The sequence below is a fragment of the Callospermophilus lateralis genome, chromosome X (assembly GCF_048772815.1).
Source record: "Callospermophilus lateralis isolate mCalLat2 chromosome X, mCalLat2.hap1, whole genome shotgun sequence".
NCBI classification, from domain to species: Eukaryota; Metazoa; Chordata; class Mammalia; order Rodentia; family Sciuridae; genus Callospermophilus; species Callospermophilus lateralis.
In genome coordinates, this window is record NC_135325.1 from 22,977,865 (window position 1) to 22,991,926 (window position 14,062).

At 38.8% G+C, this 14,062-nt stretch overlaps 1 protein-coding gene across 1 annotated transcript; it reads left to right on the forward strand.

Annotated features, from left to right (window-relative positions):
* The first annotated feature begins 12,562 nt into the window (after positions 1-12,562).
* On the forward strand, positions 12,563-13,618 carry LOC143639364 (melanoma-associated antigen B16-like). The gene has a single exon (XM_077107521.1). The coding sequence runs from the start codon at positions 12,563-12,565 to the stop codon at positions 13,616-13,618; it is 1,056 nt and encodes a 351-aa protein (XP_076963636.1).
* Positions 13,619-14,062: the final 444 nt, after the last annotated feature.

The window sequence follows — 14,062 nt, forward strand, 5'->3', positions numbered from 1 at the left end:
ATTACTGTGCTATGTAGTATCTTCATTAAAATGTAGAATAGCGATGACGATAGCAGGCATCTATTTACTTATACATGTTAATGTAAAATGTTTTAAGGTTTCCTCATGATATATGATTCTACTCCAGAGGTTTTATAGTTATGCTTGACCTAGTTTGAGAAAATACCTTTTTGTTATAAATGAATAATGATTATCTTTATGAATCTCTTTCCTTTTTGAATTTGTGAATAACTTTTCTCACTTAATCTGCCCTTATGATATTCCAGTCCCAGGCCTATTTGTTCTCAGATTCATTCTTCACCCCTGTTCCTCTGTTAATTAGTATACAGGGTCTGACTTTTTATTCCCAGGTTATTCAACATCTGGATGCTAATTTGGTGAAGTCAATGATAGGCTGAAAATAGGAGATAAGACCTTTCTGGGAAGATGTTTTTTTGTTTTTTTTTCTTGTTCTCAGCATCACGTGGCTTCTGCTTCAAATGCTCTATCTTTTTCAAACTCCAGCCCCTATTAGATCAGGCCACAATGTTCCAGGTCTTTTGACCCTGGCTTTTAGGCTCCAGTAACATCATCTCCTCTGTCTGATCTCTTGACTTCCACAAGTTGTTAAGTACGGGGACTCCTGACTCTCCCCTCTTTAGATTCTGTATCACTTATCTAATCAATTTGCTGTAGTAAATGCCCTCTAAATTGTACAGTTAGAATCACTGAATAATCCATGACAGTTAGCCAATTACATTGACTAATTTTTAACGTTAAATATGTCAAATCCTCCTTAAATTCCTGAAGAAAACTCAACTCTGTCACTAGTAGTAAAAAGTATTTGTAATGTTTTTTAAAAAACAAAGTACTGTACTTCAAAACTTTTTCTAAATAAAAATCTATCTTCTCTTCACAGTTTTTTAAAGACAATCTGATACTCTTAGTAGCATTTACATATACTGTAAATATTCTAAGAGCTAAAGTCATATGTACCAAACAACTGTTGTGGGAAAAAGACCAAGTGATACCAGAGACACATTAATACCCTTAAACAGATTTATAAACAATAACATATCTGAAATATCCAAACATATAAAAAAAATCTAGAGAAAGAATGGCACATTAAGCCAAAGAAGTGAGAAGTATGAAATAAGATAAATGCAAAATTGATGAGTTAGAAGACAGAAAAATCAACTTGAAAAAGCCAAATTTTAGGAAAGGTATATCTAACAGATAGCTTTATATATTGCCAATTAAAAAAGAAAGTAACAGGCAAAAATGATGTTAGTTAAATAATATGGTATAAAATGTAGGTGAAGGACAGTATTAAGTATTATAGGAGAACACTAGAAGTATATAATGACATTACATCAGAATAAACATATAATGGACAAGGAAAGATTACTACATATAGAAGAACTGGTAAAATTTCAAATAATAAATTAAGAAAAAATGATGCTGACAGAGTTACTATTTAGAAATCCATAGAGGAGAAAGATTAATAGTAATAAATATTAAGCTTTGAAGATCACCAAATAGAATGATACACAAATGCTGTGTTTTGGAAGTGTTCCCAAAGGCCCATGTGTTAAAGACTTAATCATGAACCTATGGCATTATAGGGAGGGAATAAATCTTTAAGACATGTAACCTGGTAGAAGAAAGTTAGGTTAATGATGGCGTGCCCTCGAAGGATTGGGAACATATTCCTTGCCTGTCCCTGTCCCCCACCACTACCTCTTATTTTTCTTCCAAGGAACCATGAGGTAAACAGGTTTCCTCTACCATACACTTATTTACAGTCTCACTACAGGCCCCAAACAACAGAGCAAAGTGAACATGGGCTGAAATTTCTGAAAACATGAGCTAAAATAAACCATTCACAGTTTAAAACTTACCTCAGGTATTTTTGTGATGCAGGAACAAAAGCTGACTACAACAAATGTTACAGAATCTCCAGGTAGAATGAAATTGAACCCTTATCTCTCGTCCTGCACAAAACTCAACTCAAAGTGAATCAAAGACTTAGGCACTAGAGCAAAGACCTTGTGACTAACAGAAGAAAAAGGAGACCAAAATCTTCACCATGTTGGCTTAGGAAACAACTTCCTCAACATGACTCCTAAAGTCCAAGAAGTAAAATCAAGAATCAATAAATGGGATTGCATCAAACTAAAAAGCTGCTTCACAGCAAAGGAAACAATCAAGAATGTGAAGAGAGAGCCTACAGTATGGGAGAAAATCTCGCCACCCATCACCTCAGATAGGGCATTAATCTCCAGGATATATAAAGAAATCAAAAACTTAACACCAAAATAACAAATAACCCAATCAATAAATGGGCAAAGGAACTAACAAGCACTTCACAAAAGAAGTACAAATGGTCAACACATATATGAAAAAACATTCAGCTTCTCTAGCAATTAGAAAATGAAAATTAAAACCACACTGAGATTCCATTTTACTGTAGTCAGAATGGCAATTATCAAGAATACAAGAAACAATGAATGTTGGTGAGGATGTGAGGAAAAAAGTACACTCATACATTGCCGGTAGGACTTCAAATTGGTGCAACCACTTTGAAAAGCAGAATGAAGGATCCTCAGAAAATTGGGAATGGAACCATCATTTGACCCAGCTATCCCATTCCTTGGTTTATACCTAAAGGGTTTTAAATCAGCATACTATAGTGACACAACCACATCAATGTTTATAGCAGCTCAATTCACATAGCTAAGCTCTGGAACCAACCCAGGTACCCTTTGACAGGTGAATCAATAAAGAAAATGTGGTATATATACACAATGGAATATTACTCAATCATAAAGAAGAATGACTTTATGGGGAGTTTTTCAAGATGGTGGAATAGAGAAGGTTGCTTTCCTGGCCATTACATAGCATGAAACCAAGAAAGAACATAGGGAGCTTCTCAGCAAGGTAGGTGAAAACAAGGAGCAGCTTTACTGGGATTTAATACTGGACATTCAAAGCAGATTGGGACTCAGGAGGTTGGACATCATAAGAAATAGATGCCCAGCATCACTGCCGCTGCAATGACTGCAGGCACCAGCAAGAGCACTCCCTCCACAAGCAGAGTGGAAGGATAAGGGAATTAAAGGTGTTGAGAGCCACAGCCAAAGGGGCCCCAGCAAACTTCCAGCTGCCAGCAAACTTCCAGCTGCCAGCTGATGATTGGCTCACAGAGGCCCCAGCAACTTTCAGCTGCCAACTGATTGGCTCATTGGGCTGTTTCCCTGTTTCCCTGCCCTTTCAGACCACAGAGCTGCTCATTGGGGGACTTTTTTGGCTCCGCCCACATGACCCAGCCAATCGGCCTCAAGAGCAGGAGGAGGGGGGGAGGTGGAGAGGCTTGTGGGAAGCCGGTGGTGGCAGTTGGGCTCTGAGGGTTTTTCCTGAGGAGCTGTTTTGTTTGACGTGTGTGGTTCTAAAAATAAAGTTTGTTTCTTTTGACAAGTGGCTCCTGAATTGTGCCCAGCCAGACTGCGGCAAAAGGAACATATTTTTAGGAGGCCTGAGGCATATCTGGGTATAGAGAGATCAAAGACACTGTCCAACTAAACTGAAAAGTGTGCTGCACAATATCCTTGAGCAGGAAAGAAACTGCATCTCTATCTCTCAGCTGCCTGCAGAGGATAGAGGAAAGAACCATTTTGCAATGGGACAAGGGGGCCAGCAACTGGGGGAACCAATTCCTGGCAAACCTGAGTTTGTCCTGAAATACAGGCCAAACAAACCCATTATACATTCCAGAGGGTGTAACTAAGTGACCAGGAGAAAATAAAGCATGGAGAGGGGTTTACACAGGAATACTGATTGTGAAATTCTATCCAGCTTCCCTTCTCCCCCTCAATCTGGCTACTTACAAAACCAGCTGGGACAGATGCACCTGGCCAGGAATTTGAAAGGGCAAGGAAAGGAGAGATTTGAGTTTGGAGACTGAAATCAAGAGACAAGGAAATGTGGAGTCTGCAGGTGATGGAGAGGACTAAGAATTGGCTCCTCCTTAACATGGAACCCAGGGGAGATCCCTAGGGCCCAGGACTCCAGTGAGGACCAACAACTTCTCAAACTTGGAGGTGCACTGATTTAAAATATTCACACTAATCACCATTCAACAAAAAACTAGAGACTCCCTAAACTTAAACCAGGAGTTTAGACTTAAACCAGGAGTTCCACCTATATGACTTCCTCTTATATCACAGCAACCCAATCCTGAGGGTGACAGGCATCACACTCCAGGACACATCACCTAATACTGCTCATAAAGGAAGTTGAGAAACATCTGAACTTCAATGGAAACAATTCTTTAACTTTTCCTCAAGATCTTTTTTTTTTAATTTTAAATTTTATATTTTTTCTTTGTTTAATTTTAACCTGAATGGTTCATGGACATGGACAAATATTCATATTTGGTTTTTTCTTATTTCAAGAATTTTTCATGGATCAGTATTCTAAGAACTAAGATGTTTGGTTAGTATATTTTGGTTTTGTTTTGAAATATTTTTATTTTAATTTTTAAAAATTTTACTTTATATATATTTTTCTCTCACTTATCAGTTTCCCTTGATTCTCTTTCCCCCCTTTTTTCTGTTAACAGCCAATCACTATTGTTCTCTCTTTCACTCTTCCTTCCACTATTTAGTCTGTCTTCTCTCTTCCTCCCTCATAATCATCACATCCTACATCACTTCTTTTCTCTCCATGTCCACCATTCAAAATTGTAAACCCTTTTGCAAACTTACCGTTATTAGCATGGGCAATAACTGATCATATCATTTCTATGTATTGTTACAATTGACATTGTAGATATCATAGCTGGAACTATTTGGGTTAATGCTATATATTGTTTGCATTGTTTGTTGTTAGTATTTGTATTCCCTTAATAGTGAAATATTGGAAAACATCAGGGACACTATAAGTCCACAGGGTATGAACTCTACTACCTCAGAGTTATACTGATAGATGTGTAGATCCACAAACAACATGAAAAAGCAAGGGAACAAACCAAGATACATCAATAACAGAATCCAACAAAGCCACAGTGGAAGAAATGTCAAAGAAGAATTTAGAATGTTCCTGGGTAAACTTATCTGAGAGGTAAAGGATGATATAAGGAGTGAAATCAGAAAGAAAAACACAGGAAGTAAAAGATAACTTCAATGTAGAGACAGATATTCTGAAAAAAAATTAAGCAGAAATCCTCCCTCGAAATAAAGGAATCAATAGACCAAATCAAAAATACAATAGAGAGAATCACCAAGAGACTACACCATGTAGAAGACAAGAGTTTCAGGCAAGAAAGAAAAATATATAATCTTGAAAATAAAGTTGATCATGTAAACAAAATGTGAAGAGACTATGATTAGAACTTCCAATAATATGGGATAACATGAAAAGACCAAATTTAAGATTTATCAGAATAAATAAAGTCTTGGAGATTAAAAAAAGGAATGCACAATTTTTTCAATAAATTAATATTAGAAAATTTCCCAAACCTTAAAAAATAAATAGAAAATAAAATACAGGAGGCATATGGGAACCCAAATATACCAAATGACAACAAACACACACCAAGACAATTATGAAAATGCCTAACATACAGAATAAGGATAGAATTTTAAAGACTGTCAGAGAAAAACAAAAGGTCACAATTAGAGGGAAACCAATGTGAAATTCAGCTGATTTCTCAGCCCAGACCCTCAAAGCTAGGATGTCTTAGAGTAATATATACCAAGCTCTGAAAGAACATGGATGTCAGGCAAGAATACTATACCCAGCAAAATTAAGCTTTGGATTTGAAGATGAAATGAAAATCTTCCATGATAAACAGAAATTACAGAATTCACAACTAGAAAGCCTACACTATAAAACATACTCAATAAAATATTACATGAAAAAGAATGAAAAATAAAGCTGAACCCAGCAAAGGGAGAAACTACAGTAGAACAATAGTCAACCAAAGGAGAAACAAATTCAAAATGACAGGGAATAAAAATCATTTCTCAATAAGAACATCAAATGTAAATGGCCTAAACTCATCAATCAAAAGACACAAAAAGCAGATTAGATTTAAAAAACAAGACCCAAAAATATGCTGTCTCCAAGAGACTCACCTAATAGGCAAAGACATCTATAGACTGAAGGTAAAATGAGGAAAAAAAAAAACTATCAGTCACACAAATCTCATGACCAAGCAGGGGTCTCTATCTCATATCAGATAAAGTGAACTTCAAGCCAAAGTTAATCAAAAGAGATAAAGAAAAACATTTTATATGGCTTAAGGGAATAATTTATCAGAAAGACATAATAATCATAAATATTTATGCCTGAAACAATGAAGTATCTACATATATCAAGCAAAAACTTCTCAAACTTAATAATCAAATAGACCACAACACAATAATACTGGTTGATGTTAACATTCCTCTCTCATCCCTGAACAGATCCTCCAAATGAAAAATAAATGAAGAAGCCATATTAATAATTTGGACTTAACAGATATATGTAGAGAATATTTCATCAATTAATGAACAAATACACTTTCTTCTTAACAGCACATGATCATTCTCTACAACAGACTGTATCTTAGGCCACAAAGCAACTCTAATCGAATTAAAAAAAAAGAGATACTACCCTGCATTCTATCAGATCATGATGGAATAAAACTACAAATCAATGATAAAATAAAAAGTAGAAGCTACTCTAACACCTGGAGATTCAATAATATGCTAATGAATGACCAGTGGATAGTAGAAGAAATCAGGGATGAAATAAAAAAATACTTAGAAGTAAATGAGAATAGTGACACAACATATCAAAATTTCTGGGACAATATAAAGACAGATTTAAGAGCAAAGTTCATTGCACTAAGCTCATTTGTTAAAAGAACAGAAAGTCACCAAATAAATAACCTAACATTACATCTCAAAGCCCTACAAAATGAAGAACAAATGAACACCAAAAGCAGCAGAAGAGAGGAAATAATTAAAATTAGAGCTGAAATTAATGAAATTGAAACAAAAAATTCAAAAAATTAACAAAACAAAAAGTTGATTCTTTGAAAAACAGAATTGATAAACCCTTAGTGAAGGTAATGAAGAAAAAGAGAAAACTCAAATTACTAAAGTTCATGTTGTAAAAGGAAATATCAGGACAAACACTACTGAAATATAGAAGACAATCAGAAACTATTTTGAAAATTCATACTCCAATAAAATAGAAAATTTTGAAGACATTGAAAAATTTCTAGAGATATACAACCTGTCCAAAGTGAATCAGGAGGACATACAAAACAAATCAATTTCAAGCAATGAAGTAGCCTACTAATCAGCCAGGTACAGTGACACATGCTTGTAATCCCAGCACCTGGGAAGGCTGAGGCAGGAGGTTTTGAGTTCAAGGTCAGCCTCAGCAAAAGTGAGGTGCTAAGCAACTCAGTGACACCCTGTCTCTAAATAAAATACAAAGTAGGGCTGGCAATGTGGCTCAGTGGCCAAGTGCCCTTAAGTTCAATCTCCCGTATCCAAAAAATAAAAAATATGAAGCCTACCAATCAACAAAAGCCCAACACTAGACTGATTCTCAGTCGAGTTCTACAACACCAATCCTCCTCAAATTAGTCCAAGAAATAGAAAACAGTGGAACCCTTCCAAACTCATTCTATGAAGCTAGCATCACCCTGATCTGAAAACCAGACAAGACACATCAATGAAAGAAAATATCAAACCAATACCTCCAATGAACATATATGAAAAGTTTTCAATAAAATGCTGGCAAATCACATTTAAATACATTAAAAAGTTACAGCACCATGGTCAATTGGGGTTCATCCCAGGGATGCAAGGTTGGTTCAACATATAGAAATCAATCATTTAATTCAACACATCAACAAACTGAAAGACAAGAATCACATGATTATCTCAATAGTTGCAGAAAAAGCATTAGATAAAATAGAGCTCCATTCATATTCAAAACACTACAAAAACTAGGGATAGTAGGAAGATACCTCAATATTGTAAAAGCTATATATGCTAAACCCAAGGCCAACATCATTTGATATGGAGAAAAATTGAAAGCATTTCCTCTTAATACTGGAAAAAGACAAGGATACCCTCTTTCACCACTTCTATTCCTTGAAATTCCAGCCAGAGCAATTAGACAAAAGAAACAAAGTAAAGGGATACAAATAGGAAAAAAAAGAGTTCAAAATGTCTCTATTTGCTCATGACATGATTCTATATTTAGAAGACCCAAAAACCCAACAGAAAAATTCTAGTACTTATAAATAATTCAGAAAAGTACCAGGATATAAAAATAACACCCATAAATCAATTGTGGTTCTATACAACAATAATGAATCAACTGAAAGATAAATTTGGAAAACTATAACATTCAAAATAGTCTCCAAAAAATAAAATATTTGGGAATCAACCTAACAAAACAGATGAAAGAACTCTACTCAATGAAAACTATACAACACTAAAGAAAGAAAATGAAGCAGACCTAAGAAGATGGAAAGATCTCCCATGTTCTTAGATAGGCAAAATTAGTATTATCAAAATGGTAATATTACCAACAGTGCTATACATATTTAATGCAATTCTTGTTTAAATTCCAATGACATTCTTCAGAGAAATAAAAAAAGCAGTATGAAATTCATTTGGAAAAATAAGAGGCCCAGAATAGCCAAAAAAATCCTAAGCCAGAAAATTGAAGCAGGAGGCATCATAATATCAGAACTTAAATTATACAACAGAGCCATAGTAACAGAAACAGCATGATACTGGCACAAAAATCAACATGATGACCAGTGGTACATAATAGAAGGCACAGAGAAAAATGCACCTAAATACAGTTATCTCATACAAGACAAAGGCGCCAAAAAACATATATTGGAGAAAAAAAATAGCCTCTTTAACAAACGTTGCTGGGAAAACTGAAATTCTTCATGTAATTAAGCCCCTATCTCTCATCTTGCACAAACAACTCAAAGTGGATCAAAGATTTGGGTGCTAGAACAAAGACCCTGTGCCTAATAGAAGAAAAAATAGGTTCAAATCTTCACCATGTCAGCTTAGGAACTGACCCTCAACACGACTCCTAAAGTGCACGAAATAAAATCAAGAATCAATAAATGGGATTGTATCAAACTAAAAAGATTCTTCACAGCAAGGAAAACAATCAATAATCTGAAGAGAAAATCTAGAGTGTGGAAGAATATCTTCGCCACCCATATCTCAGATAGGGCATTAATCTTCAGGATATATAAATAAATCAAAAAACTTAACACCAAAATAACAAAAAACCGAATCAATAAATGGGCAAAGGAACTTAAAGACACTTCACAGAAGAAAAAATATGAATGGTCAAAATATATATGAAAAAATGTTCAACATCTATACTAACTAGAGAAATGCAAATTAAAACTACACTGAGATTTCCTTTCACACCAGTCAGAATGGCAATTATCAAGAATACAAGTAACATGTCCAGTCCTTTTTATTTTGAGAGAGGGTCTGGCTAACTTGCTCACAGTCTCCCTAAGTTGTAGAAGCTGGCTTTCAATTTACTAGCCTCCTGCCTCAGCCTCCCCAGCCACTGGCATTGCAGGCATGTGCCACCATGCCCAGCCAGAGCTTTCCTCTTATGCAATATCTAGTATTAAAATTTTACCCTGGGTTCAATCCCCAGCGGGAAGATCACAAGTTTGAGGCCAGCCTTGGTAACAGAGCAAGACAATGTGTCAAAATAAAAAATACACGAAGGGCTGGAAAGAAGACTTCAGAGAAGAAGGGAAGGGGAGGGGAGGGGAGGGGAGGGGAGGGGAAAAAAGAGCAAGCTGGAGATTTGGCTCAGAGGTAACAAAAACAAAAACAAAACAAAACAAAAAACCCATGGGTTCAATCACTAATACCATGAAAAAGAAAAATAAATTTACTTTCAAATTATAAGAGAAAACCATTTAGGATTTTCAGAGGTGTGATCTATTGTGTTTATCTAACATCATATATATAGATTCTCACTTTTTCTTTTTTTTTAAGAGAGAGAGAGAGAGAGAGAGAGAGAGAGAGAGAGAGAGAGAGAGAATTTTAATATTTATTTTTTAGTTATTGGTGGACACAACATCTTTGTTTGTATGTGGTGCTGAGGATCGAACCCAGGACGCACGCATGCCAGGCGAGCGCGCTACCGCTTGAGCCACATCCCCAGCCCAAAGATTCTCACATTTTCAAGATATATTATCCTTCTTCATTTGTCATTTATCTAATTCAATTTATTATTCTTATGAACGTGCTGTTGTGTGTGTTTGTTTGTTTGTTTTTTCTTTGAAACTGCATCACCTGTCCTGGTCTCTCCCTTCCTGGTGCTACTATTTCCCGATCACACATCAAGGCTGGGACAGATCTTCAATACAAGGTCTACAAGGGCTACAATAAATAAATTAGTCAAGGTTCACAGGAGGTGGAGGTGGCATTTCTAGGAAGCCCGGAATCAAATTGAAGTCCCTATCAATGACGACTAAAAAATAACGGAGATGAAAAAACAGTATCATAAAGCCTTGACAGTACCTCCTCTTAGCCTGTTGACACAGGAAAGGCCACAGGGTTCTGAAGGATGAAGACCTTGGCATGAAGGGCACGGCTCACCTCAGCAGAGACAGAACTCCCAGGCCCTGGCAGAGTCAGCCACAGAGAGAAGAAACTGAAAACCCCACGAAGGATGCTATGCGCATGCTCAGAGCCTCACCCCTGCTGGGGGCCATGGGAGACCCCAGGCATGAGGGGGTGCTATGTAGAGAAAGCCGGATGTGACATCAGCTTGCTTCCTCTTCCCTGAGCCGCGTGCTCTGAGGAACTGCTTGGGTGGTGAGTCCAGTGGCAGGTGGCTTCCAGTCAGAAGAGGGAAAGACAGGTGGTCCCGGGTGCTGCTGGGTGTGAAGGTAAGACTAAATAATGGCCGAAGGGACCCCGTGGTAGAAAACAGAGAGATGCCAAGGGATCGCAGTCCAGCTCCAGCATTGAGTGGGGGAAGGCTGTGGTCAGGGCAGTCAGTTGAACCTATGCCATGCTTCCTCCCGGGTGGTCTGAGGCGAAGGCCTAGTTTAGTAGGGGGATGTATCTCCAGGCCTGCAATTACATAAGACCCCACGAGTGACAACTGAGGGGATTGACCTGTGGCAGAACAATGGTGGACCCACAATGCATCAGGCTTGGGAGGCGTGGGGGGGGTGAGGGGGGGTGGTGTGAGGGAAGGATATGGTAAGGGGGGTGACAGGAAGCTGGAGGGGTGGACAGAAATGCGGGGAGCAGTGGGGGAACAAAGTAGAAGTGGGGCCAAGTGACTTCGCCTCCAGAGTATGAGGAAGGTGTGGTACTAGTCTGACATAGGCAGTGTCACCTCAGTCAAAAAAGGGCTCTTGTGCCTCACGGGAGTCCAGGTAAAGATACTGGGTATATTTGTATATATTACTTCCATCTCCAGTGTGACCTGTAGATGAGCCGTCACTGTAGAGGAGGGGACAGCATTGGGAAGTAATTAGTAGTGGAGTGGTTGGGGATGAGGTAGCCAAGACAAGGATATCTTGAGTGAAGAGTAGGACTCATGAAGAGCCCAGCCCTGTTCTTGTCAGTCACTGGATCCAAGAACAACTCTTTTATTTATTTATTTATTTATTTATTTATTTATTTATTTTTAATATTTGTTTTTTTGCTGTAGTTAGACCCACTATCTTTATTTTATTTATTTATTTGTATGTGGTACTGAGGATTGAACCCAGGGCCTCACACATGCTAGGCAAGTGCTCTACTGCTAAGACACAATGCCAGCCCAAGAACAACACTTTTAGACAAAGGTGATACCTTACCTCCTCCTGGAGGAGAATTAGAGGCTTCCATGTGATGAGTAACATCTAGTAAAAATAGATGGTACCTGAGGACATGCTTGAATTCAAAGAACCGGCATCTGAGAACTCAGGAGACCACCCACACCTGTCCACAGAATTTAGCCCCTGCTGCCAGCTATGGGAACATTCATTTGGGGGTTCTTGGGGACATACCTCCACTCCTCTTCAATTGACTTAAGAGGTATGACTTTGGTCTTAGAAGGGCAGGCTCAGACTATCAGAGAGGAGGTGGCACGAGCCTTATAGGATTTCAAATTTATGGATTTTACTGACCTGTGTAACTAAAAGGTACCAATAAAATAAAATAAAAAATTATGGCCCTGTGGCCATTAACAGGTGGCACTATGTTCAGAACAGAATGGGTTCTATAGAGCTTAACTGTAACTGTCTACCAGAACCCTGAGGATTCTCTGGCTTTCCCCCAGGAGGAGTCCTACTTCCACCTTCAGTTTCTTGATGGACCCAGATACCATGACAGGCTTGTGGGTCTTCACAGCACCATTCATAGGAAAATCCACTCTCATTCCATTCCATCAGAGCCAGTTCAGTCCAGTTTATCAGCTGACACAGATACCTTTCTCTGTCCCTTAGGCTGTGATTCTCCATTGCACACTCATCCTTCTGTACTTCTGCCTACTGCCAATCACAGGAATCATCATGCCTGGGCATCAGAAGAGTCAAGAAGGCACCCATGGTGAAGACCTTCAGATCCGCAGTGAGATCCAGGGCCCAGAGGTTGCACAGGTGTCAGGGGCTGTGGGGGCGCCCTCTACCTCCTCCTCCCAGCCTCTGATGCCTGGCAACCTGAGTGAGGCTCCTGGTGCTCTAACACCCAGCACACCCAGCACTCCTGAGGATCTTCAGAATTCCTGCTCCTCTCCTGTTGCCGTTATGGCCCCCTCTTTGATCCAGTCCAGTGAAGGCTCTGGTAGCAAAGCAGAGGAGAGTGTTCCAAACACCTCAGCGATGGCGGCAGACCCCGAGCATGTGCCCAAAAGTGCTCTGGATGAGAAAGTGGCTTTCTTGGTGAATTTCCTGTTGCTCAAGTATCAAATGAAAGAGCCAGCCCGAAAGGCAGATATGTTGAAGTTCATCATGGAAGATGATGACGCCCGCTTCTGTGAGATCCTCCTGCGGGCCTCTGAGCGCCTGGAGATGGTATTTGGCCTTGATGTGAAGGAAATGGATCCCATCAACCAGTGCTATGGCCTCTCCATCAAGCTGGGCCTCACCTACGATGGGATGCTGAATGATGAAGAGAATATACCCAAGACCGGGCTCCTGATACTCATGCTGGGTGTGATCTTCATGAAGGGTAACCGTGCCACTGAAGAGGAGATCTGGGATGTGCTGAAAATGACGGGGATCCATCGTGATCAGAAGCACTTCATCTTCGGGGATGCCAGGCAGCTCATCGTCCATGAGTTTGTGAATGAAAAGTACCTGGAGTACCACCAGGTGGCCAACAGTGATCCAGTGCAGTATGAGTTCCAGTGGGGCCCAAGAGCCCATGCCGAAACCAGCAAGATGAAAGTCCTCCAGTTTTTGGCCAAGGTTCAAGGAACTGACCCACGTGATTTCTCAGCTCAGTATGAGGAAGCTCTGCTAGAAGAAGAGGAGAGAGCACTGGCCGGAATTTCAATTCAGTCTGCCTCCAGTTCCTTGGCCACTGCCAGTTCCAGTGCCACAGGTGGCAGCTCCTCCAGCATCTAATGAAGTCAGAAATAGCTCCTTCATGTAGTGTTCAAGGCCAGTGTTTAGTGCTGAAAGAGTGTATGGCTCCAGGGAAAACATAGGCTTGAAGGGAAAGGAATATATCATCCCTGTGTTCCTGTTTTGTGTGCATACATTGATAATTCGTTCTTTTATTTTTTGATGTTTTTATCATTCAAATGTTGTTTAATAATGCTTCACTTTGAAATCTGTAAGTTGCAAATGACATTGGTCACACATTTAATGCAGTTTATGTGGTTGAGTACTGTGTCTTTTGATACCTTGTAAAACATACTTGGAAACCAACTACCTGTATTGCGATCTGGAACAATATTTCATGCATGTCTTTGCACAACTGTAAAATAGATGTGGTCTAGAAACTGAGAATAATGTAACATTGTCAGTTATTTTGTTCTTTTATCTTTTAGATTTTTAATGAAGTTT